The sequence below is a fragment of the Salvelinus fontinalis genome, chromosome 28 (genome assembly GCF_029448725.1).
Source record: "Salvelinus fontinalis isolate EN_2023a chromosome 28, ASM2944872v1, whole genome shotgun sequence".
In the NCBI taxonomy this organism is placed as follows: Eukaryota; Metazoa; Chordata; class Actinopteri; order Salmoniformes; family Salmonidae; genus Salvelinus; species Salvelinus fontinalis.
The window spans coordinates 9,529,271-9,553,801 of record NC_074692.1 but is presented as its reverse complement, the minus strand read 5'-3'; the positions used below and the strand labels follow the sequence as shown (position 1 = coordinate 9,553,801).

General features: G+C 41.4%; 1 protein-coding gene across 1 annotated transcript; it reads right to left on the bottom strand.

Moving 5' to 3' along the window:
- Positions 1-70: 70 nt before the first annotated feature.
- LOC129825884 (protein shortage in chiasmata 1 ortholog-like) lies at positions 71-24,531 on the bottom strand. The gene is made up of 31 exons (XM_055886007.1): positions 24,503-24,531; positions 24,257-24,280; positions 19,249-19,327; positions 18,786-18,915; positions 18,473-18,563; positions 18,105-18,307; positions 17,684-17,846; positions 17,368-17,473; positions 16,364-16,505; positions 16,150-16,266; positions 15,752-15,881; positions 15,159-15,253; positions 14,686-14,949; positions 14,532-14,561; positions 13,845-14,372; positions 13,515-13,691; positions 12,838-13,014; positions 12,472-12,564; positions 12,163-12,344; positions 11,905-11,977; positions 11,587-11,656; positions 11,312-11,490; positions 10,923-11,028; positions 10,706-10,817; positions 10,270-10,385; positions 10,088-10,175; positions 9,871-10,002; positions 6,531-6,680; positions 5,453-6,272; positions 5,175-5,250; positions 71-134 (listed from the first exon to the last, which is right to left on the bottom strand). The coding sequence occupies exons 1-31, from the start codon at positions 24,529-24,531 to the stop codon at positions 71-73; spliced, it is 4,746 nt and encodes a 1,581-aa protein (XP_055741982.1).

The window sequence follows — 24,531 nt, the reverse complement described above, 5'->3', positions numbered from 1 at the left end:
CTGGGTGAGCCCCTATTGTGTGACGTGTGCGGTCGTTGAGCCTCTCCTCCAGTCTGCTGCATTGTGGTGTTCAACTCAAGAGTGATGTTTCCAGCCGCAGACCACTGTGTTTCCCGTTGGGTGTTCTCTTCTGTCTGTAAACAAAGAAATTACCAATAGGTTAGCGGTAAACATATGAATACTGATGTAATATCATACGTTTAACAATTTCAGAGAATATTGGAAAACTTTTACTTTCATATCATCCACTCCTTTTTGTTGAGTCATTTCACTAAATGATTCATGAATTTTAATACGCAACGATGTGACTTTTACAAGGTAACATTACGCTTACAAATAAATTCCTATTGAGCTGAAACTGAGACGTTTCCCTTCCTGATCCTTCCCTTACAATTCCGGACATTTGTTCCCTTCTATGCGCAAACATCAACCATGGGTAACCCATTCAGTAAAACTTTGATATCACCAGTCCTGCTACCACTGAATTCACCCTGATTGGGCCACAAAAGGTAAAAATACCATATCCAGATTGACAGTTTAACAATGTGCGTTTTGTTATGACTATGGTAATCTTGTTGAGCCATTCCAGGGGCCACACATAAATTACAGGGGGAGCATGGGGAGCGAGCGGGCTGGTCCTTCCCTGAGCCACAAGCATGAGCGCAAGTCAAGCCATCTCTCTACAACCCCTCCTCCTCGGCCCACCTCTCCTACACCCTCTCTCTCTGCCTCCCACTTTCAACCTCCGTTTCAGATTTTTAAAAACGACGTCTAGTTTAACCAATTGTTAATGTTCTTTTTTACACCCTTCAAGTGTTGTTTCAAAGACGCAGCCTTCCATAAAAGTCTCTCTGTGTGGAGTAGGAATTTACATAATCCGATTAGGGCCTGGGATTAGCGCTGGGGCCTAGAGAACAGGCCCAATGGGGCCGGCCTTGAATTGCTGCCATTCATGGGCCTTGCTGCACTTCCAAGGGGCTGCACCTGCAGTGGTGGGTCCCCCTCTCCCCTGCTCTCTCCACTCTACTCGGCCTCAGGTCTGCAGACACACTCACAGCAGGCAGTAGGCCCCTTCAGCCAGCCAGCCAGTCCCTACGTTCTCATCCTCACACCAGGGGTGTATTCATTACGCCGATTCTGTTGCAAAACATTTAGCAACGAAATCGTTAACTCCAAACGGAAACTGTTTTGCAACAAAAACTTGAGTTTCTATTGGACAAATTCAGGTCGATCCCTCCCAGTTTCGTTCCGTTTGCTCTGTTTGCTTCCATTTGGTTCTTAAGCGGTAAACGGTTTACGTTGCAAGACTTAATGAATACACCCCAGGGCCGCATTCAGCAGGGCCAGGGCACAACTTTGTGGAATGTTAAGATAGAAATGTATTATGTAGAATAAACATGCCTCTCTGACATGTAGAATAAGGAATCACATTGTCAGATTTATTCATGACATTTCTATCTACAATCTTCCACAACAATTTCCTGCTGAACGCTGCCCAGCACTCTCCCAGAGCATTTACCCCACCATGACCATGATCATAAAATTTAGCTCAGCAAAGGACTTTTATCTGAAGAGCTGTGGACTGTAGCTCGGCTTTAGCTTTGGTTTTCCTGTCACAGAGGGTAGTGTGTGGGGGTAAAGAACCAATCGGCTTGACGACCCTGAAGAAAACAACATAAAGCTCCTATGGAGAAGTGAGAAAAAAATACATTAGTCAGTTTTGTTCAATTGTAGATCTTATTGAACTGTATAAACATCAAATGCAGTAAGACAGCCATGCTGTAGTGGTGTCATCAGAATAAAAAGAAACATCAGTGTAGCTAAAGAAACAACTATGCAGAGACTACAATTACAAAAGTAAATGTTACCGTCTCCTTTCAACTGACGTCCACATCGAGAGCCTGTCCAATCAAAGTACTTTATCTAGAAGAACATAGTGTTATAAAACAATCACAGTAGTAGCCTGACCTTTAAGGTGGTTAGGAAAGAATTCTGCATTGAAGGTTAGATTTGAACAGCCTGTTAATTCTCACAATATGTCACCTATTCAATCCAGGGCCAAAGTGTGGCAGGCAGGACCAATTACTGGACCATTACACTGATGTTGATTTAGCCTCCACGTGTTGGACTTCTTTAATCATTTTCTCCCTCAGCTTTTGTTTTGCTTGCCGTTAAAAACACCCCCTTTTGGTCTTTTTGTTGGGCTTGTTGTTAAGGCAATGTGGCCAGAGACATATAACCGAAACGAAAGGCTAGCTTGGTGGTTATTTATGGTGTGTATGTGTCTGTGTGTGTGTGTGTGTGTGTAGCTTATGGACAGAGGAGGTTTGCTGCTGGCAGGAATCAATGCCCTCGGGGGCTCTTTGTCTGAGGCTCATTCCTGCGGGAGCAGGCTTCAGTCTGCTGGCTGGTGGAGATAAGCACTCTCTCCACACTCTGAGAGACAGTGATAAGAGGATTTCTGTGCTAAATGAAAAACTACCTTTTGAGCTCTGAAATGAAGTGGGGGGGGGGAGACTATCAGTTTTAGCTGGAAAAATAGAACCTTCATAAAATGTTCTGATTATGAAATATTATTCTATGTAAAAGTAGTATTCGTAATAATAATGTATCTTGGTATTTAATCTAACGTAAACTGACTAATTTTAGAGTCTAAAATTATTCATGTATCAAGTCGGAATGGCAAAGACTAAATTGCAGGTCAATTACAGAGCAAAAAGTATCCTTATTTTCAGTGCAGGGACAATCCATATAAACCTGAATCCCCAGCAAAAACGAATACAAAGCACGTTTTACTTTCCCAATGGTTATTTCACACACATCTCCCAAATAGAATATTTGTAGTATTCCTTTTGGAATTCTCTCGAACCCTGCAAAATGTTTCTCTCAGCAACTATTCACATTGCAGTGGAAATGCAGTGTCTATCTGACTACATAAAGCATTTTTACAAGTTGTAACTGAGGTATTTGGGACCAGTATAGTCTTAGTCCCTTATTGTCGGTAAATACAGTGGCTATGCTTGTGAACGGAGCTTTTATTGCAGTCCTGATGTCCAGTCCACCTGCTGTTTCTCACTGCGGCACAGCTAAAAACACCAACCATGGAGACAGTGGACTGCTACGGAAAGGTCACAGGACGAAAGCATTAGACTAGACAGAAGATGTTTAGAAATGCACTAAGCGAACATTTGAATTTATGGAAATTACTGACATACATTCAATTGAGTTCATAAATATTAATCCGGTCTTGTTCATGGTCCTGATACAATGCTTAACATGTTCTGGCAAAAGCAAAGAAAGATAGAGGACAACATTTCAGATTGCTTTTATTTAAAAAGTATCTTTAACGTAATTTTTATATGAATTTGTAAAAGTCAAAATTACACAAATCTGTCTACACGCATTCTTCTTATAAAAAGATTCACAACATTTTTATTAAAAAAACAACTTACACAAAAATGTATGATTATTTTCCTAACAACAGTTGAACATTTAATAGTGTCCTATAAAACACTCAAGAACCTATGGTATATTACAGAGCCTTCAGAAAGTATTCATACCCCTTGACTTTTTAGAAATTTTATGTTACAGCCTGAATTTTAAATGGATTAAATTGAGATTTTGTGTCACTGGCCTACACACAATACACCATAATGTCAAAGTGGAATTAAACATTTAAAATGAAAAGCTGAAATGTCTTGAGTCAAGAAGTGTTCAACCCGATTTGTTGTGGCAAGCCTAAATAAGTTGTATGGACTCACTCTGTGTGCAATAATAGTGTTTAACATGATTTTTGAATGACTACCTCATCTCTGAACCCAACACATACAGATAAATTGGTTCTTCAGTCGAGTAGTGAATTTCAACCACAGATTCAACCACAAAGACCAGGGGGGTTTTCGCAAAGAAGGGCACCTATTGTTAAATGATTAAAAAAAAGAAAAGAAAGCAAGACATTGAATATCCCTAGTCACTCCACCTAGTCACTACAAAGATACAGGCGTCTTTCCTAACACAGTTGCCGGAGTGGAAGGAAACAGCTCAGGGATTTCACCAAGGCCAAAAACAGTTACAGAGTTTAATGGCTATGACAGGAGAAAACTGAGGATGGTTCAACAACATTGTAGTTACTACACAATACTAACCTAATTGACAGAGTGAAAAGAAGGAAGTCTGTACAGAATACAAATATTCAACAATATGCAACCTGTAGGCAACAAGTGATTAAAGTAATACTGCAAAAAAATGTGGCAAAGCAATTCACTTTTTGTCCTAAATACAAAGTCTTATGTTTGGGGAAAATCCAATAAAACACATTACTGAATAGCCCTCTCAATATTTCCAAGCATAGTGGTGGCTGCATCATGTTATGTGTATGCTTGTAATGGTTAAGGACTGGGGTTTTTTTCAGAATAAAAAAGAAACGGAATAGAGCAAAGCACAGGCAAAATCCTAGAGGAAAACCTGGTTCAGTCTGCTTTCCACCAGACACTGAGAGATTAATTCACCTTTCAGCAGCACAATAACCTAAAACACAAGGTCAAATATAAACTGGAGTTGCTTACCAAGAAGAAACTGAATGTTCTTGAGTGGCCAAGTTATACTTCTGATTTAAATATACGGCAAGACCTGAAAATGGTTGTCTAGCAATGACCAACAACCAATTTGACAGATCTGGAAGAATTTTGAAAAAAATTCAATGGGCAAATGTTGCACAATCCAGATGTGGAAAGGTCTTAGAGACTTACCCAGAAAGACTCAGCTGTAATCGCTGCCAAAGGTGCTTCTACAAAGTATTGACTCAGGGGTGTGAATACTTATGTAAATAAGATATTTCTGTATTTCATTTTCAATACATTTCCCAAGATTTCTAAAAATATGTTTTCATTTTGTCATTATGGGGTATTGTGTGTAGATGGGTGACAAAACAAAATAAAAGTATTCCATTTTGAATGCAGGCAGTAACACAACAAAATGTGGAATAAGTCAAGGGGTATGAATACTTTCTGGAAGGCACTGTACCTGTATTTCTTACATACTGAATATCACTAGTTGTAGACAGGGCAAGGGAGTGACAGGATTCTATCCTTGTATGTTTTAAGAGTTTTCTGGTCATTTTTCAGGTCGATCTTACTATTTTGCCACTTCATAAATATGAGACATTTTAGAAAAACCTTAGTCTTGTCTGTCCATCACTTCGGCCTGGCACCTTCTCATAACTGAGCTTTCCCCTCTTCAATGGCGTTAAAACTGTGGGGAAATAAGAAGAGTAAAATACATGAACAGGACAAAATAATCTCATAATTGCTCACATTTACATTAATAATTATGTTCTTTTCACACTTCAGGCTATATTGGAACTTTTCCAAACGACTAAAGGAGTTCTCTGAAAACCTATTTAAATGTAAACTTGATTTCTCAGCACTCTAAACATGTTACTCTCAGTCTTCACCTGTGCCAGCCATCTCTGGGCCTTCTGCTCTCCTCTTCCTCTCCATCCCCGTTCTGTAACTGGTCCCATAGTCAGGTGACACACTCATGTCTCCCCTCCCCTGGGCAGTGTTGTAGGGGCTGCCACTGCTACTGCCCCCCCATGACAGAGATCCTCTAGGCGAGGCCAGGCTGGGGTAGTGGCTGACATTAGGGTAGTGCAGCCGGTCACTGTACCCTACTGTAGAGAACGAGTACATCTGGTTGTCGGAGTACGCTGGTCTCTGTGTGTTGGTGCTGTAGCTGAATGAGGATGAGAGGCCCGTCGGAAATTGATTTTCTGGTGCGTAGTCTCTGGGGGAGCCACAGGACTCCTGGTGTAGGGGTGCGCTGCCCGTCCACTCCTCTCCTCCTCTATTCCAGCCTACAAACTTCAGCTCATCGCTCTCCTCAACCTCCCATGGGTTGTGGCTCCAGGTGTGCTGAAAAGGGGCCTGCTGGGAGCCGAAGGAGGGACTCAAGTCCACCTGGAAGTCACCGCCTTCCTTGGTCATGACAGAGCTTTCTTCATAGAAGCTCCCCGCTACACTCTCAGCACTGGGGGAGCCAGCAAGGAAGCAGTTGGAGTTGAATGGTTCTGGGTCGCGGTGTGTGTGACGGTTGCAGTCGGCGTGTGGGTCGCGGCTTGTATTAGGGTCGGTGTGTGTGTATTTATTGTCTCTGCTTGTGGCCCAAGGCTCAGTGAGGCTATTGTGGTCTTTCTGATGAGTGAAGTCAGTGTGAGACTCTGTGGAGGAGGCAGCCGCAGTCAGTTTGTACAGAGACGTGGTGTCACTGAAGAGCTGAAATAAGAAGGAAGGTCATTATTTCAAGTTTGTATTATCAATATAGCACCATCACAGAGTTTGGCTGATAAAACATAACCGAAGACAAAGTTCGTAACGATGACGATGCATATGTTCCATAGCATATGGAAAACGCATACATCTACATGGTAATATACAAAAAAGTAAGATACAACCCCATATTTACTTCCCAATGAAGGCAAGGTGTATGACAAGACTAGGAAACTCGTGAGAGGAGATGGCTGGCCAGGTCACCTTGATGACTTTGTGAGGGACCTCAGGGAGCAGCTCCTGCAGCTGGGAGAGGGAGGCCCCCAGGAGCCAGTGGAGAGAGGGGCCCCTACTCAACATCAGCTGGGCCACCAAAGGGTTCACACAGGGGAAACCTAAGAGGCACCTCTCCTCCTGGGGGGAAGACATAAGGGAAGAGCAGCCGGTGAGACCAAATAAACAAACACATACATACACGCAAAAAGACACACACGGTACCAGTCAAACGTTTGGACACACCTACTCATTCAAGGGTTTTCTTTATTTTTACTATTTTCTACCTTGTCACAACACAACTGATTGGCTCAAAAGCATTAAGAAGGAAAGAAATTCCACAAAGGCACACCTGTTAATTGAAACGCATTCCAGGTGACTACCTCATGTAGCTGGTTGAGAGAATGCCAAGAGTGTGCAAAGCTGTCATCAAGGCAAAGGGTGGCTATTTGAAGAATCTCAAATATAAAATATATTTTGATTTGTTTAACACTTTTTTGGTTACTACATGATTCCATGTGTTATTTCATAGTGTTGATGTCCTCACTATTATTATACAATGTAGAAACTAGTAAAAATAAAGAAAAACCCTTGAATTAGTAGGTGTGTCCAAACTTTTGACTGGTACTGTACATCCAAATACACAAGAGCAAATACACATACAAACACATTCGCACACATTCGCACACACAGACCGTCCACTGGGACAACTAATTCCCTCTGTGTAAACTGTATGCTTCCGTCATTAATTAACTAAATGATGACATCGGCACTATTACAGCACTCTGAAATTAACTACATGAATTTGGTATTTCATTAGGATCCCCATTAGCTGTTGCAAAAGCAGCATCTACTCTTCCTGGGGTCCACACAAAATATGACATAATACCAAACATTAATAGACAAGAACAGCTCAAGGACAGAATTACATACATTTAAAAATGGCACATGTAACCTACATTTCAATACATACACACAAACTATCCAGGTCAAATAGGGGAGAGGTGTTGTGCCGTGTGGTGTTGCTTTATCTGTTTTTGCAATGGCTCTATATAATACTGTACGCTTTGTTGAATTTGTTCTGGATTTAGAGACTGTGAAAAGACCCCTGGTGGCATGTCTGGTGGAGTAAGTGTGTGTGTCAGAGATGAGTTTAAGTTGACTATGCAAACAATTTGGAATTTTCAACACAATGTCTCTCATAAAAAAAGAAGAAGTGATGCAGTCAGTCTCTACTCAACTCTTAGCCAAGAGAGACTGGCATGAATAGTATTTATATTAGCCCTCTGATTACAATGAAGAGCAAGACGTGCCACTCTGTTCTGGGCCAGCTGCAGCTTAACTAGGTCTTCCTTGCAGCACTCAACCACACAACTGGCCAATATTCAAGATAAGACAAAACTAGAGCCTGCAGGACTTGCTTTTTGGAGTGCAGTGTTATAAAAGCAGAGCTTCTCTTTTTTACAGACAGACCTCTCCCCATTTTCACAATTTAATCTATATGTTGAATCTATATGTTTTGACCATGACAGTTTACAATCTAAGGTAACACAAAGTCATTTAGTCTCCTCCACTTGTTCTGGGTCGCACCCTTCATTACCAGATTCAGCTGAGGACTAGAACGTAGGGAATGATTTGTACCAAATACAATGCTCTTAGTTTTAGAGATGTTCAGGACAAGTTTACCACCCATTCGAAAACAGACTGCAACTCTGTTAAGGGTTTCAGTGACTTCATTAGCTATGCGTATATGGTTGAATCATCAGCATACATGGACACACATGCTTTGTTTAATGCCAGTGGCAGGTCATTGGTAAAAATAGAAGAACGTAGAGGGCCTAGAGAGCTGACTGCTGTAGACCACACTTTACGTGTTTGACATTATTGAAGCTTCCATTAAAGAAAACCCTCTGAGTTCTATTAGATAGATAGCTCTGTATCCACAATATGGCAGAGGTTGAAAAGCCATAGCACATACGTTTTCTCAACAACAGTTAATGGTCAATAATATCAATGGCTGTAATGAAATCTAACAGTACAGCTCCCACAATCTTCTTATCAATTTCTTTCAACCAATCATCAGACATTTGTGTCAGTGCAGTACATGTTGAGTGCCCTTCTCTATAAGCATGCTGACAGTCTGTTCATTTGTTTACAGAGAAATAGCATTGTATTTGGTCAAACACAATTTTTCCCAACAGTTTGCTAAGAGCTGGCAGCAAGCTGATAGGTCTGCTGTTAGAACTAGTAAAGGCCGCTTTACCACTCTTGGGTAGCGGAATGACTTTGGCTTCCCTCCAGGCTGAGGACAAAGACTTTCCTCTAGGCTCAGATTAAATATATGACGGATAGGAGTGGCTAAAGAGTCAGCTACCATCCTCAGTAGCTTTCCATCTAAGTTGCCAATGCCAGGAGATTTGTCATTATTGATTGATTGATAAAAAAGAATCCACCAAAATTCTAACTTGCACTGCTTTTCTTTCATTATTTGTATTTTTATGCATGAGTATGATGGCTCACTGTTTGTTGTTGGCATTTCCTGCCTAAGTTTGCCCACTTTGCCAATGAAGTAGTCATTAAAATAATTGGCAACATCAAATGGTTGTGATGAATAAGCCATCTGATTAGATGAAAGATGGAGTTGAATTTGTCTTTCTGCCCATACTTTAATTTCAAGTTTTTTATACAATTAATCTTGGCTTCATAATACAGTTTCTCCTTCTTTTGTTGAGTTTAGTCACATAATTTCTCAATTTGCAGTAAGTCAGCCAGTCAGATGTGCAGTCAGATGTATTAGCCACTCCTTTTGCCCCATCTCTTTCAACCATACAGTTTTTCAATATCCTCATCAATCCACGGAGCCCTCACAGTTCTAACATTCAAGGTGCATGTTTATCAATAATTGAAAGAAGCCATTTCATAAATTCATCAAGTGCAGTGTCTGGATGCACCTTATTAATAACAACAGACCAACAACATTTTTTTAACATCATCCACATAAGAGTCACAGCTAAATATTTTGTATGATCTCTTATACACTATTTTAGGCCCAGCTTTCGGCTTTCTTTGTCATTCCTGGATATAGCCACTATATTGTGATCACTGCATCCAATGGGTACGGATACAGCTTTAGAACAAAGTTCTACAGTATTAGGAAAAATGGAATCAATACATGTGGATAATCTTGTTCCTGTTGTGTTTGTAAACACCCCAGTAGGTTGATTAATAACCTGAACCAAATGATAATAATAGCAGTGGAAAGGATGAAAATACCACATGCTACCGAGAGATAAAAAGGCAGTTTGGTTAGACTACAGTAGTTACTAATCACCTCTGAGGAAATCACAGAAAGCCATTCTCTGTCCAGGTAGCTGAGAGGATCTCTGTCACTGGACAGCAGTGTATGGAAGGCTATCTGGCAGATCCATTTGGCAATGTCCACCACTTCTGATACAATCAGCACCTGGTATTGAGAGAAAAAAAATATTCATAGAAATGTTGTATCAGACTTGCATGGTTGATTTTGATGAGAGCTGAATGTATTTTACCTTGACATCCAGGTCCTCAGTCTTGAGGCCAAACAGCACCAGAGCGGAGTAAACCAACACCAGGTTGTTGAAGCCCTCGCTGGTCAACCTACACCCACAGAGACGACCACAAAGACGACCACAAAGACAATTCAAAAATGTAATCTGTGGGAAATGTGTGCGCGTTGGTGTTGAGTACTAACCCAGAGTCCTGCTGGCAGTGAAGGATGAGCCAGCAGCAGCTGTACTGCAGAGACAGAGCAGTCAGTCGAATCACTAGACTCTCACAGGCCCGCTCCTGACACAGCTCCTCCTGCTCCTGGTGATGGGGGAGACCAGAGCAAAGAACACATATGCACAGTTTTAGAATAATGTCTTAACCTACAGTTCTTCTAGGTATGAGACAGAAACAGATAGAAAAGTGTTATCAACTGGGGAAATGTGTTATTCAACAATGTAATAATAGGATAGGGAGGGGAGTGTATGAAGGGAAAAGGCCATGGGCATACAGTACATTTTGATGGAGAGACATTCTTCTGAAGAACATTTATTGGGACACAACTAAACAATGGATAAGATCCTTCTAAAGACAGACAGAGCAAGGCCCTCTCCTCACTGGGACTGGCCAGGAGGACCTACTTGAATGATGACTGCCGTGCTTTCGTCTACTGTAATCACAGCATAGTGGTGAGTCCCTCCAAGCATCTGTAAGGACTGAGAGTGGCTCCTCTCCAATACAGTCATATTACACCTGCAACAAAGAGACACACCCTCAAACCTACTCCAAAAAATAAGGCCAATAAAGTCAACAGATTTCAGAAGTGACTTCAAATGATTCAGTGGAAAGAAGACCCACGTTGACTCCAGTATCTGAAGCAACAGAGGACAGCTGAGCAGACCCTCGGTCACAAACAACACGAAGGGGACACTCTGCTCCAGGGACCAAGACTCAGGGTCACTCACTGGTGGATTAATACAAACACAGACACGCAAGCACACACAAATGGTAATTGGTGAAAGGAGTATTGATTATCATAGTGCCTCTACATCTGCATTGCTTGCTCTGTTGGGTTTAAGGCTCGGTTTCTGTATAAGCACTTTGTGACAACTGCTGTTGTAAAAAGGGCTCTATAAATACATTCGATTATCATAATTGATCGATCATTTCAGAATTTCATGAGAAATGGCCAAGAAGCAATTAACACAATTTTAAAGAATCATCTTCCTGCCGAGTTCAATACAAACCAGAGGAATTAGGTATCCTGGTCTGGAAGGTGATGTGTGTAATGTTCCTCTCTGTGCAGATGGCAGCCCAGGGCGAGTGTTCTGTGTTGCTGTACTCCACCACCAGGGAGAAACAGTCCCAGGGGAAGTCTGCTCCCATGTGCTGACTACACACCACCACACAGCAGCTATGCTGCAGGCTGGGAGAAGGGAGAAGGCATGACAGTATAATTTCTCAATAGGAGTTCCAATAAACAAAAGAAGTATGTATAAATAGAGTTTTGGAAGATAATCACCTATCTAGAATTTTCGAACCCTCCAGCTTACTTCGACTCTCCTCAGGATACACTGCAGCTACAGCCTCACCTGGGACACACACACACACACACACACACACACACACACACACACACACACACACACACACACACACACACACACACGGTGGGGCTGATTACTAAAGTAATCTTGCATAAGACTATTAAATAAAAACCGTGAGCAAGTGTAAGATAAATCCACCGCAACAGGCCATGTCTGCTTGAATTGGCATTACTGAGTAATACAAACTAGACAATATTAGGTCAAGTCTGAGAGAAGCGAGAAAGTTTCCTTACCTGTGACTAGGCTCAGGGCTTTAATGAGCATAGCTCTGGCACAGTCCAAGTCCATTGTTATTATCACCAGAACCTACAATATAAAACGTATTTACCTCTGAAATACTACGGTCATCAATTGTGGTGACTTTCACAACGTAGTCGGGTTTGTGGTGAAGTTCACATACTGTAGATCCTATCGTGCCTTTTAGCTGTCATGTTGAATGAATTGCAATACTTTTCATATACATATGCATTTTGATAGGAAAGAAAACTCACATTGGAGTTTTGGACCCCATTGCTCTTGCTCTGCACCCATGTGGTAAGCTGTTCCTGCAGTTCCAGTATCTTAGGGTTGGGCTCTTGATTTTTCTGACTGAGATACAGAACAATCTCCAGCTTTCTCACCAGCTTGTCCAGACTCTGCCCCGCACAGGCCTCTGTGGCCTTGGATAGGTACTCTGTTACAGGACCAAAAAGAGGGGAATTCCATATATATAGAGGACAAAACCGTGGTTTGCGATCAATTAAAAGCATTGTTGAATAGCAGTGTGCTGGAGTTGACATTTTCAACTCCTGTATACTGACCCACTGCAGTGCTGAGGTCACACTTGAAGAGCAGGTCCTTCACTGTCACAAGGACATGTATCAGTGCCACATAGTTAAACAAAGCCTCTGGGTCTGCAACACAACATCAAACAACTTCTTCAATGTCAGGCCATAAAATGAGATGTTCAGATTCAATAACTAGGCTGCAGTATATTATTACCTTAATTTGTATTACTTTAATCCTTTCAATCGTGGCTTAAACACAGTTTATCAGATCAGAAATCTACTAAACAAATGGAAAGTCAAGGAAGCACACGCCAGAATAAGCCAACACATATATACACCAGTGTCCAAGCATGATGGGTGCCTGACTGGTTGTGTTTGGTAAATGTGTGTGTGTCTCACCCTGGCCCTGTCGAATGCTGAGCTCCTTCTCCTGCTGTTTCAGTAGGAAACGTGTATGGTCCGGGTACAGGGTGCTGAAGTCTCCACAGGCTGTGTTAGTCAGCCCCAGCTCCCTGGCTCTGGACAGGCAGGGCAGAGCAAATGCCTGCAGCTCTCTGTACGCCCAGAACTGACTCTCTGCAGCACAGAGGGAGGGGAGGCGGCTGTAACTGTGCTCAGAATTGGACATGTGTCATGGTTAGCAGCTTGATGTTTATTGGGATGAATCTTGTCCTGGAGGCAGAGCTGAGTGATATCCTCTAGATTGGCCAGCTGCAAAGTCCAAATTGACTATATATCGTAATAATTCATGAAATGGTCTTAATTTAAGGTTAGGGTTAGGCGTAAGGTTAGCAGTGTGGTTAAGGTTAGGTTTAAAAATATATTTTAGGACATTGTGGCTGTGCCAGCTAGTGACTACCTTGCAAAGCTGCCTCCAGTACATGAGTCATCACAATGATTGCCAACCTGCTCAAGGTTAGGGGACGATGGAATCAGTTTTCACAGAATCGTCTGCATTTGGTTATCAATATACTGTAGCTATATACATGTTTAGTAACAGTATTTAGCTGTTAATATAGGTGAACATATTTAGTAGGATTATTTAGTTCAATGTGTACCACAGTATCACACTGTACCTGTGGCTTGGATTTGTATGACTTTGCTGTTATGTCTGTCCTCAGGGACAGGCTGAATTATTTCCTCAGGGGCTCTGATGTCATTTCCTGTGACTGCATAGGCAACAGGCTTTACATCGAAGCCAGGCCTCATTTCTGTCGTAGGTGGCTGTGGTGTCTGCTGCTCCACCTGTGCCACTGAAAATCATTCACTTACTTATTAAATAAGTTAAATGCTTAGAGGGCCTAAAATAATCTCACAAACCCATGTTGCTGTGAATACTGCTTGTCATGGTGAATTGCCCTGAACATGGACAGTAAAATATCATATGTATCTACTTCATACTTTACCTGGGGTGCTTGTATGGTTCTGAGGCGACACCGAGACGTAGGTTCTCTGTTGGGCCCTTAACATCATGAAAGTGGACAGAGGGTCTAAGTCCTTCTGAGGTTTAGCCACTGGGAGACTCATGTGACGGTCTCTCACACCGGGTTTGGATACATTAGCTCTCTGGTCAGGTAAACCCTCCTTCTTCTGAGGTCTAACGGCATGGTTGAACTTCTCCAGGTAAGTAGTGGTGGTAGCCTGTGCTGCTGAGATGGCCATACTCCCAGCTCTCTCTTTCTCACGAGACGTTGAAACAGCCTGCGTTGAAAAGACCACAGTCCCAGATCTCTCTTTCTCTTGGGAAGAAGTAGATGCTTGGGCTGTGAGGGCCACATTCCCGGTTCTCTCTCTCTCCTGGGAAGTGGCAACAGCTGGTGCTGAAATGACTGTGTTCCCAGCTCTCTCTCTCACCTGATGATATGGCACAACCATGGGCGTTGCATTCTTCAGGATAGACCTGCCTTTGATCTCACTTGGTGGGCCTGACAACTCTAGGGACAGAGAGGAGTGAGATCCAGAACTTTGCTGCAGCCATATTATACACCTTTTCAATGTTTTTTTGAGGCACTGCGGAAGATAGCGGCAGCAAGGTGCTTATTATATTATATGGTAATAAACTGATTCATATATCGGCCTGATATTAAACTTACCAGAGTCATCTACAGATTCACTCAATATATCTGTAAAACAAGATAACACAACATCCTCAATAAGTTTCACGCTTTGAAAGAATTTACAGTTACCTAGACAGGTAGCTAGCAATACAGCAGTGGGTCAACAGTTTTATAGATGAGTCAAACTTACTGTCCATCTGGCAGGGTGATAGTAGTGTGAAGTCCTCTATCATACTGCTCAAAGTCTCCATAAGGTGGGGTTGGTCTGAGATCATCATACTCTCAGTGAAGTCAGAGGAACCATTCCCATACATCCCTGTCAGTCCTGGTGAGTTTGTTCCCAGACATGATAGTTCCATTCCTTCATCGAGTCTCACAGAGTTGTCCCAACCAATCCCTAATAAGACTTCGGTCAAAGGCTGGAGCTGCACAACGGATTCTGACTTCTGAGGCTCTGTTAGCATTTAGCAAAGAGAATAAAATGTATTCTTAGTAATGCACTGCTGCTAACAACGCAATGTGCAAAATGCAGCATGAATGCAGGCAAAGGAAGTGTGACAGAGGGAACTTAGGTAACTCTGAACTGGTAACAGTGCATATTGTAAGTTGTGATAAGTCTTGTTATGTCACACACCTCATCCAACTACAGTACTATGCTCTTACCTGTCAAAAGAAAGCCCAATACCAAGTCAAGGTGCTTCTCTGCCCTCCAAAGTGCCTCTTCCATCTCCTCCTGATCTTTCTCAGACACAAAATAACTACAAGACAATCACCGGCCCCATGAGACCCTGCAACACTTAGTGGCACGCTGCATCACTTAGTGGCACGCTGCATCACTTAGTGGCACGCTGCATCACTTAGTGGCACGCTGCATCACTTAGTGGCACGCTGCATCACTTAGTGGCACGCTGCATCACTTAGTGGCACGCTGCATCACTTAGTGGCACGCTGCATCACTTAGTGGCACGCTGCATCACTCAGTGGCACGCTGCATCACTCAGTGGCACGCTGCATCACTCAGTGGCACGTTTACAGAGCCATATATATATGATGTACTGTGTATAGGGTGCAGCACACTTAGTGATGGAATCCCAGAACAAACAACATTGCAGGTTGCTATATCCTGTATCCTGATATAAGCAGCCACATATGCAGTGGTAGAACACGCCAAGGAATGTACCCCAGCTCTGAAAAATACATGGTATTATCTTTATAGTCTTACCCTCAAACTGGTGATAGGTCAAGAGGTGACTTACTCTCTGTAGAGTGGAGAGATCTGCTCAGCTGGGAGTTGCGAGGAGGCCAGACAGAGCTGGGTCAGGTTGGGCTTGGGAGTGGGGGTAAGGGGTAGGTCCATCTCCATCTGAGTAGGCAACACCAAGTGATCTGATAGGAGGGGGGTGGAAATTCTAATAATTCACACATTGATTTGGTTATACCATATGTCGATTATACATTGTACAGTGTATGTAGCCATTCTGTTGATTTATTGACTATTGACACAATGAGAATATACAGTAAAGTGAGATCTACAGTAAAGTAAGATCTATGTAGCCATTCTGTTGATTTATTGACTATTGACACATAATGAGAATATACAGTAAAGTAAGATATACACTAAAGTAAGATCTACAGTAAAGCGATAGTTTTGTACCTGATGACTTGAGATCCAGCAGGATTTCATTAATCTCACAGTGAGAGTCATTGACTGGCAGCCTTGGCACTTCAAACTGGGATGTGTCCACTGACTCCAGTGCATCTGAGGGAGTTGCTGAAAGAAAGAACATAAAACAGGTTGTTATTGGTAAGCTTCAATCACAGTCATTCAACACGGTAAATGCTGTTCCTAGATATAGTTACACCCCCACCTTTAGTGAGCATATCCAGGCAAGAGGTTCGCTCCTCTATCAATTCGGGTAGAACATTCAATAGTTTAGGAATATTTGAAAAAGGGAGGCAATCTTCCCTCTTGGGTGTGCAGGTGTCCATTTCAACAGGTAACATCAGAGACTATAAGAAAGGAAAAACATTGAATAATTTATACAATCTGGTAACTATTTGCTAAACAGATTTGTTATATAATCTTCCTCCTCAGTGTCCTGTATGATCATCTCTTCATTCTCTATGATTGTACTAAGGTTTTTTTGGGACAAACCTTGATCCTTTCTTTATTAGATCAACTGGTGCTGGGGTTCAGCTTGACGGTAAGGATGCATTACTTTGATTTCATCCTCAGGATTTGGATCAGAACAAAGTATACATAATGAATCTCTTTTATGTATTGTAAATATTTTATACATAAATGCAAGTGCTAAAGAAAAGTCAAGAAAATTACTTTAAAATGCTGCATGAATACATTTTAAAAATGGTAATGCAAAGCGAACCCTAAATGCCTGTGAAGCCTTATATATTTTTGTTTAAAGATGCACTACGCAGAAATCGCTCCACCATTTCCTGGTTGCTAAAATTCTAATAGTTCGCTTAATTTCAGTTCATGTGACAAAACGAGCAGTCATAGTGTAGAGTATCATTGTACCATCTAAACCATTGCGAAACATATTTTACTTTCAGCTTTGTACACCAGCTTCAAACAGCTGAAACTACAATATTTATGGTTATGGAAAAGACAAAAAAAATGAAACTTAAGAACGGGAAGCATAAAAATAGCGCACAAAGAACAGATCTACCGCTTCTTTAGACCTATAACTCACATTTCTATGTGAATTTAGTCAGGTCGCCAGAAAAGCTTTAAATGTGTATACCCTGTGTATAAAGATTGTCTTTATTTTGCATACTGTGTTGCAAAGTATGACTGTATTTTGTTTTTTGTTGTTAATAAAACATTAAAATAATAATAATACAAATAAATGACCTCTTCATTCAACAACGACTCTTTGCTAAAGTCCTCGTCAGTGTTTGAACAGGTTTCGGAGCGTTCCGTCTCTGCATCAAGGGGTACCTCATAGGCCACACAGTGCCTGAAAGCCCAAATGACATTAAATAGTTTACAAAACAAAAACGGATCATTAAGTATACTACACAACAAAGACAACTGTATATTACCACCATGAATGAAAATATCCTTAATGAATTGAAAATTGTCCATGGTTTTCTATAAGGATGATTCATTAATTTAATTCCAATTCCCTTACTGAGTTCACTGAAATGACCCCAATACTGTTGCCTACCTGAAAATAGCTTCCTCTGACAGGGTGCCTCCAGTGGAGCTGAGAAGAGGATCTGACACGGGCAGGTTCCTGAGTCTGGACAACTTGGCTTTCATGGAGGGCAGATGTTTCCTGAACTGTGGCAAGTGATCAGCAAACAGAACCTCCTCTGGCATGACAAGATCTGAGAGGAAAATACAAGTTTGGTTATATCAGTACATGTCCACATAGTTATTTTGCGACTTGTTTCTTTTAACTTACCTCTACTGACATAGACACAGCTTATAGCAGATACCTTAGGACAGGATATCTCTGGATATGTAATTCAAAATAATTCAAGGGATTTCCCTCTTCATCGTTATTCATCCAGTAATAGGAAAATAACATTGTCTGATACACAGTGTAGGAATATTTGCATTGAGGCATTATGTTATGAACTGACCGTCACGCTGATGTCTTGGGCTCATTTTCTCTCCTGTGCTCTTGCTAAAGGATTCATTACAGACAAAGTGTCCCTTGTCCTTCCTAGCCTCTCTCAGGAGCCACGCTGCTTCATCTCTATCTAAATCAAGCTGCGAGTTAGGGTTGGAGCTCGGTATCACCTCCAGAAGATCCACTCTCACCTGGGTCAGACTAACACTCAGCCTGAAAAATTACATAATGATGAGAAAACCCTGTCAAATGTAGCGCATACAATCCTTCAGTAACTTCTCAGGTGTAAACTGAACTTTAAGCATTTGGATTGTCTTTAAACACACATACTGTAGGTGTACAGTAGACTATATACATGTTTTCAAATGAAGTGTTTACTTCTCAAGAGAGCATGTTGGTTGTCCTTTAATGCCCAAGTCATCTAGTACAGATCCACTGACAAACAGTTTGCAGTTGGAAATCACATTCCCTGTCAAAACAAGGAATAGGAAAAACTTGTCTATGAGTTCTTATCTAACCACTGCTGATGCAATAATGTAAATGTTTAGACTAATTCCTATAGATAATCATAATCATACAAATCTATGTTGGCCCATATATAATTGAAGCATTTACATTGAAAAACCTTGGAATAGGGCCAACTGCTGGGTAGTCGGGTAGATAAGTCATTAAAAAGAGTAACTCAACATACCTCTGCTCCATGGTTTCCTGTAGGTGACCTCAGGGGGGTTACCAGTGTGGGGGTAGAGGTCACTGCTACCCAGATGGTAGGGCATCGGCAGGGCCAGCCAGTTCATGGTCAATTTGAGACTAGTAGAAGCCTATAGATTGAGACAACGATGCAATCTAACATCAGACCAAGGTTCAAATAAAGCAATTTTATACGAGACGGCATAGTAAACTACTTATTTCAGCATGGCTGCAGTTATAGGTATGAGGCAAAGCCGAAAATAATACCTTGAATAAATAATTTCAAATACTTTAGCTGTACTCGATTGAGTTTGCCTGTTGCAATGGAAGCAATAAAAAAAAAAAATGTTTGGTAACAATATACAACACTAACTTATGTTTACTAGAAATAATAAACAGGGGATAAATCATTGGCTAACACACAGGCTTCAGATAGAGGGGAAAGGCCTAAGTGGTCAACTCACCTCAGAAGAATAGTCGAGAGCTCTATATTTGACTGCTGAGAAAATAGGACTTGACTTGAAAGAGCACCCATCTTCAGACCTGGAGGGGGACAAACAAAAGTAGAGCAAGAATGGAGAGTCAAGATCTGAGTAGCACTTGTGCAGAATTGTTAAAACTGTAATAGATTGATCATATTAGAGAAACAGACTTAAATTATGGATATTGGGCCCGTAACACTAACATACTGTATTTGCATGACTTACTAGCCTATAGTATTGTGTGACATGTGAGCCAGTGGCTGCATGAACATAAACACACAAACACAGGTATTTGGACTGTGTCAGATGCAACAGATTGTAAACCAAAAAACTAAGAAAGAAAAACAACAACAATGTATCACTACTAAAGAGAAGAGCATTCCATCAGCCCAGGTTTGATCGAGTTTCAAATATTTTCAAATAATAAATGATTAATTCGAGCAAGATAGAGTATTTTGTATCATGGCTCCTCATCATATTTTGTCTGAAAACATTTGCATTTGTTTGACTTGTGAAATGCACTCCAACTTAGAGATTAAGATGAATGTACTTTTGACAGATATTTTATTTAAAAAGGTACACAATGAGTACATCCGTATGTTTTAAGAATGTACTTGGCTTCATGTCGTCAATATCCAATGAAAATGTCTGATGGCAATCCTTGAGAACTCAGTTAGATCACACAGTAGGAAGCAACGTGGGTGGTGTGCCGGCTGTAATGAGTTTTACACCTACAATATAATGTGATTTAAATCACATTTCAGAGACTGGAAATTCCTGACCACTATTTTGATTTCATGTCCACAGATACTACCAGGTGTATTTTTCAGACGAGCCAGACTACAACCAAAGAGGAGATGAACACCACTGATAATTAACACCCTGCAGTCTCTAACCTCTCCTACAGCAACATAACCGGACTACTCTTCAATTAATATTACAGTGCATTCGGAGGGTATTCAGACACCTTGACTGTTTCAAAATTTGTTACATTACAGCCTTATTCTAAAATTGATTCAACTGTTTCCCTCATCAATCTACACACAATACACCATAACGACAAAACGGATTTTTTTTTTTAATGTAGGCAAATTTATAAAAAATCAAAAACAGAAATATCTTATTTACATTATTTACATTACATTTACACATAAGTATTCAGATCCTTTGCTATGAGACTCGGAATTGAGCTCAGGTGCATCCTGTTTACATTAATCATCCTTGAGATGTTACTACAACTTGATTGGGGTCCACCTGTGGTAAATTAAATTGATTGGACATGATTTGCAAAGGCACACACCTGTCTATATAAGGTCCCACAGATGGCAGGGCATGCCAGAGCAAAAACCAAGCCGTGAGGTCGAAGGAAATGTCCGTAGACCCCCGAGACAGGATTGTGTCGAGGCACAAATCTGGGGCAGGGTACCAACAAATGTCTGCAGCAATGAAGGTCTCCAAGAACACAGTGGCACCACCAAGACTCTTCCTAGAGCTGGCCGCCCGGCCAAACTGAGCAATTGGGGTAGAAGGACCTTGGTCAGGGAGGAGACCAAGAACCTGATGGTCACTCAGACAGAGCTCCAGAGTTCCTCTGCGGAGATGAGAGAATCTTCCAGAAGGACAACCATCTCTGCAGCACTCCACCAATCAGGCCTTTATGGTAGTGGCCAGACGGAAGCCACTTCTCAGTAAAAAGGCACATGACAGCCCACTTGGAGTTTGCCAAAAGGCACCTAAATACTCTCAGACCATTCAAAACAAGATGCTCTGGTCTGATGAAACCAAGCTTGAACTCTTTGGCCTGAATGCCAAGTCACGTCTGGAAGAAACCTGGCACCATCCCTACGGTGAAGCATGGTGGTGGCAGCATCATGCTGGGTGGGATGTTCTTCAGCGGCAGGGACTGGGAGACTAGTCAGGATCGAGGGAAAGATGAACGGAGCAAAGTACAGAGAGATCCTTGATGAAAACCCTCTCCAGAGCACTCGGGACCTCAAACTGGGGCTTAGGTTCACCTTCCAACAGGACAACGACCCTAAGCACACAGCCAAGACAATGCTGGAGTGGCTTCGGGACAAGTCTCAATGTCCTTGAGTGGCCCAGCCAGAGCCCGGACATGAACCCAATCAAACATCTCTGGAGAGACCTGAAAATAGCTATGCAGCGACGCTCCCCATTCAACCTGACACATCTTGAGAGGATCTGCAGAAAATAATAGGAGAAACTCCCCAAATACAGGTGTGCCAAGCTTGTAGCTTCATACCCAATAGGACTTGAGGCTGTAATCGCTGCCAAAGGTGTTAACAAAGTACTGAGTAAAGGGTCTGAATACTTATGTAAATGTAATATTTGTAATATGTTTGTTTTTTTTAAAGAATTTGCAAACATTTCTACAAACCTATTTTTACTTTGCCATTATGGTGAATTGTGTTTAGATTGATGAGGGAAAAAAACAAATGTAATCCATTTTAGAATATGGCTGTAATGTAACAATGTGGAAAAAGTCAAAGGGTCTGAATACTTTCCGAATGCACTGTATACTGTTTGCCAAGTCTCCTACTTTGTAGTTGGCCTTCCTGTTAACGGTTGGGTGACGTGGCTGATTTTTACTGACTGGGTTGGCTGCAGAAATCCTCTTCCTCAAGTTGAGCATGACTGAGATCCTCCACTGCATAGATAACGTATACAACCGTAATGGAGGTTAACATCCCTGAGGCGGCTCTTGGCAAAGTGGCAGCCTTCATGTGGGATTTTATCTGGATTGGTTGTCCCCTGTTCCAGTGCTGTGTCTGTGCAGAGCGCTACCTGGTGGTGGTCCACACTGTGGTTTTCTTAAAGTTCAGACCCCTTAGATACAGGGTGTAATGTAGTGGTTTAGTTTGGTTTGTAGTTGTGGTTAATTATGTGGTCTTTGGATCTTCTATCCTCATGTACCATATTATGCGATCTAGGTCTTGTTCCTGATTCCTTTTGGTGATGTTGTTTTGCTGTCTCTCAGTTCTCAGGGCTCTTAAACAGCCCGGGCCTGGGGAAGGCAGGAAATAACATGAAGGTCTTTAGGATCATTTTGACTCTCATGACTTCCATATGTGGCGGTAAACTATGTCCCGTTACTAGTTGTTTTCATCCTGTTTGATCAATCAAATATAGCGGAATTGTTCCCGGTGTTTGCATCACCGTGGCTGTGTTCTTTGGGTTAGTGCAGCCCCTTCTCTACCTCCACAGGGCTGGGAAACTGCCCTGTATTAAATCAAATTTTATTTGTCACATGCGCCAAATATAACAGGTGTAGGTAGACCTTACAGTGAAATGCTTACTTACAAGCACTTAACCAACAATGCAGTTTTAGGGGTCCAAAAGATGTACATTGAGGTGGACACTATAGCTCAAATGTAGCTATGTTAGCCTATATTCTTTGCGAATTAAACAACTAAACATATTCCCAGACTGTAGCTTTAAAATCCTGATATTAGGCTAAGCCAAGGGTTTTCAAAGTGGGGTCTGCAGGGGGTCCGCAGGCAGACCTCAAAAGGAAAATACATGAATAATGAATATTACTAACAGATTAAACAACTTTTGGCCAAAGGATCTGTGAAATAAGTTTAAAGTGTGTAATACAATGTAATATTATGTTCTTAACCCTGGGCAACATGGGCCTGGGAGGCTCACAGGGATATTGGTAGGCACAGTACTCCACCACTTATACATTTCTTAACTCAAAACATGTATTTATTTTCACATCAATGCACTGTAATTTAAGGTTTAAAACTTTAAAGTTTTCTCTCTGCCTCGTGGCTAAATGTGTAGAATTGCAGTATATTAGCGTTAAAGCGGCAACAACTCAAAATCTCTGCCCCATGGAAAAATATTTAGACTTGTAGAAAATTTGCTTGAAAACTGCAAAATTTCCTCTCCAGGCCGAGACGTGGTTCATCCAGCCATGCACTGCAGATGTCATATTAAAACTCCTTGTAGATTATTTTTTATCGCACTCCAGTTGTGTTATGATTATGAGGGGGTCCCTGATGAATTTGCTATCACAAAATGGGATCCCTTACCCCCAAAAAATTGAGAACCCCTGGACTAGGCTATAGGGGAGGCAGGGTAGCCTAGTGGTTAGAGTGTTGGGCTAGTAACTGAAAGGTTGCAAGTTCGAATCCCCGAGCTGACAAAGTGCAAATCTGTCGTTCTGCCCCTGAACAAAGAAGTTAACCCACTGTTCCTAGACCGTCATTGAAAACAAGAATTTGTTCTTAACTGACCAGCCTAGTTAAATAATGGTAAAATATATATTTTTAAATGTTCTTCTGGTAGCTAATAGTTTATTGTAGCTGTAGCTTGTGATTCATTTTAATTAGTTAGTACACCCTGTTGAAGATACAACTCCTCTGATATAGGCCTTAGTAGGGAGCACTTGGCCGATACTGTACTGTATTTTGTACAATACATTACCCAGGGCCTAAATGAGCTTACTGTATGTTGCTTTTTGTTGCTAAAGAGATATTAACTATATTATAATGAGTAACGTTATAGTGTTATACAAAACCAATGTCTTCGTTGTAATAGAAATTATGCCTAATTTAGTTCTTCTATTTTCTATTCTCATGAAGTACATTAAGCGAGGTATTACAAGGATTCTGTTAGCTAACACTTTTTAAATTGACATTCGTTCTCTAGTATGATGTTGGATAGCTAGAGCCAACCAGGCCACAGAGGCTAACTAACCAAGCTAGCTAACGTTAGCTATCTTCACTGCCAAAATAAATCAAATGTGGTTTAGCTGAGCTAGCTATCAAGCTCTGGACATGGACTCAAGCTCTCTAAAAAAAAACAATAAAAAGTAAGTTAGTTGTATATGACCAACCATACATTTTTGTTCAATACTTATAGCTAGCTAGCTACGTTATATGACACTTACATGGCGGCGCCAATGACCTCCCTTCATCTAAAAACAAATGAAATAACAACCTCTTCTTTACTTCTGTCTTACCTCACCTTTCGATGCCCTCGTGACCTTCACTTGACAGATAATCATGACGTCACGAGTCGACCTTTCTCCCAGGATCTCGGTTTCCACTAGACAATACAGCCACAAAGTCAGATTCACAGCCACAGTCAAAATTGTCTACATACATTTGCTTTTTGGTCTTAATTTAAGGTTATAGTTAGGCGTAGGGTTCGCAGTGTGGTTACGATTAAGGTTACAGTTAGGGTTAGATTGATTGTAAGAAGATACATTGTAGAAATGGCCGGGGGTTTAGCCAT

Bases quoted from the DNA above. Each gene is read 5' to 3' on its own strand.
- LOC129825884 (XM_055886007.1), bottom strand. From the start codon at position 24,531: ATGGCTAAACCCCCGGCCATTTCTACAAT. The intron at 24,281-24,502 runs GTATCTTCTTAC...TGTCAAGTGAAG, and splicing joins CCCCCGGCCATTTCTACAAT to GTCACGAGGGCATCGAAAGG. The intron at 6,681-9,870 runs GTGATTAGTAAC...TCTTCCCCCCAG, and splicing joins TTTCTGTGATTTCCTCAGAG to GAGGAGAGGTGCCTCTTAGG.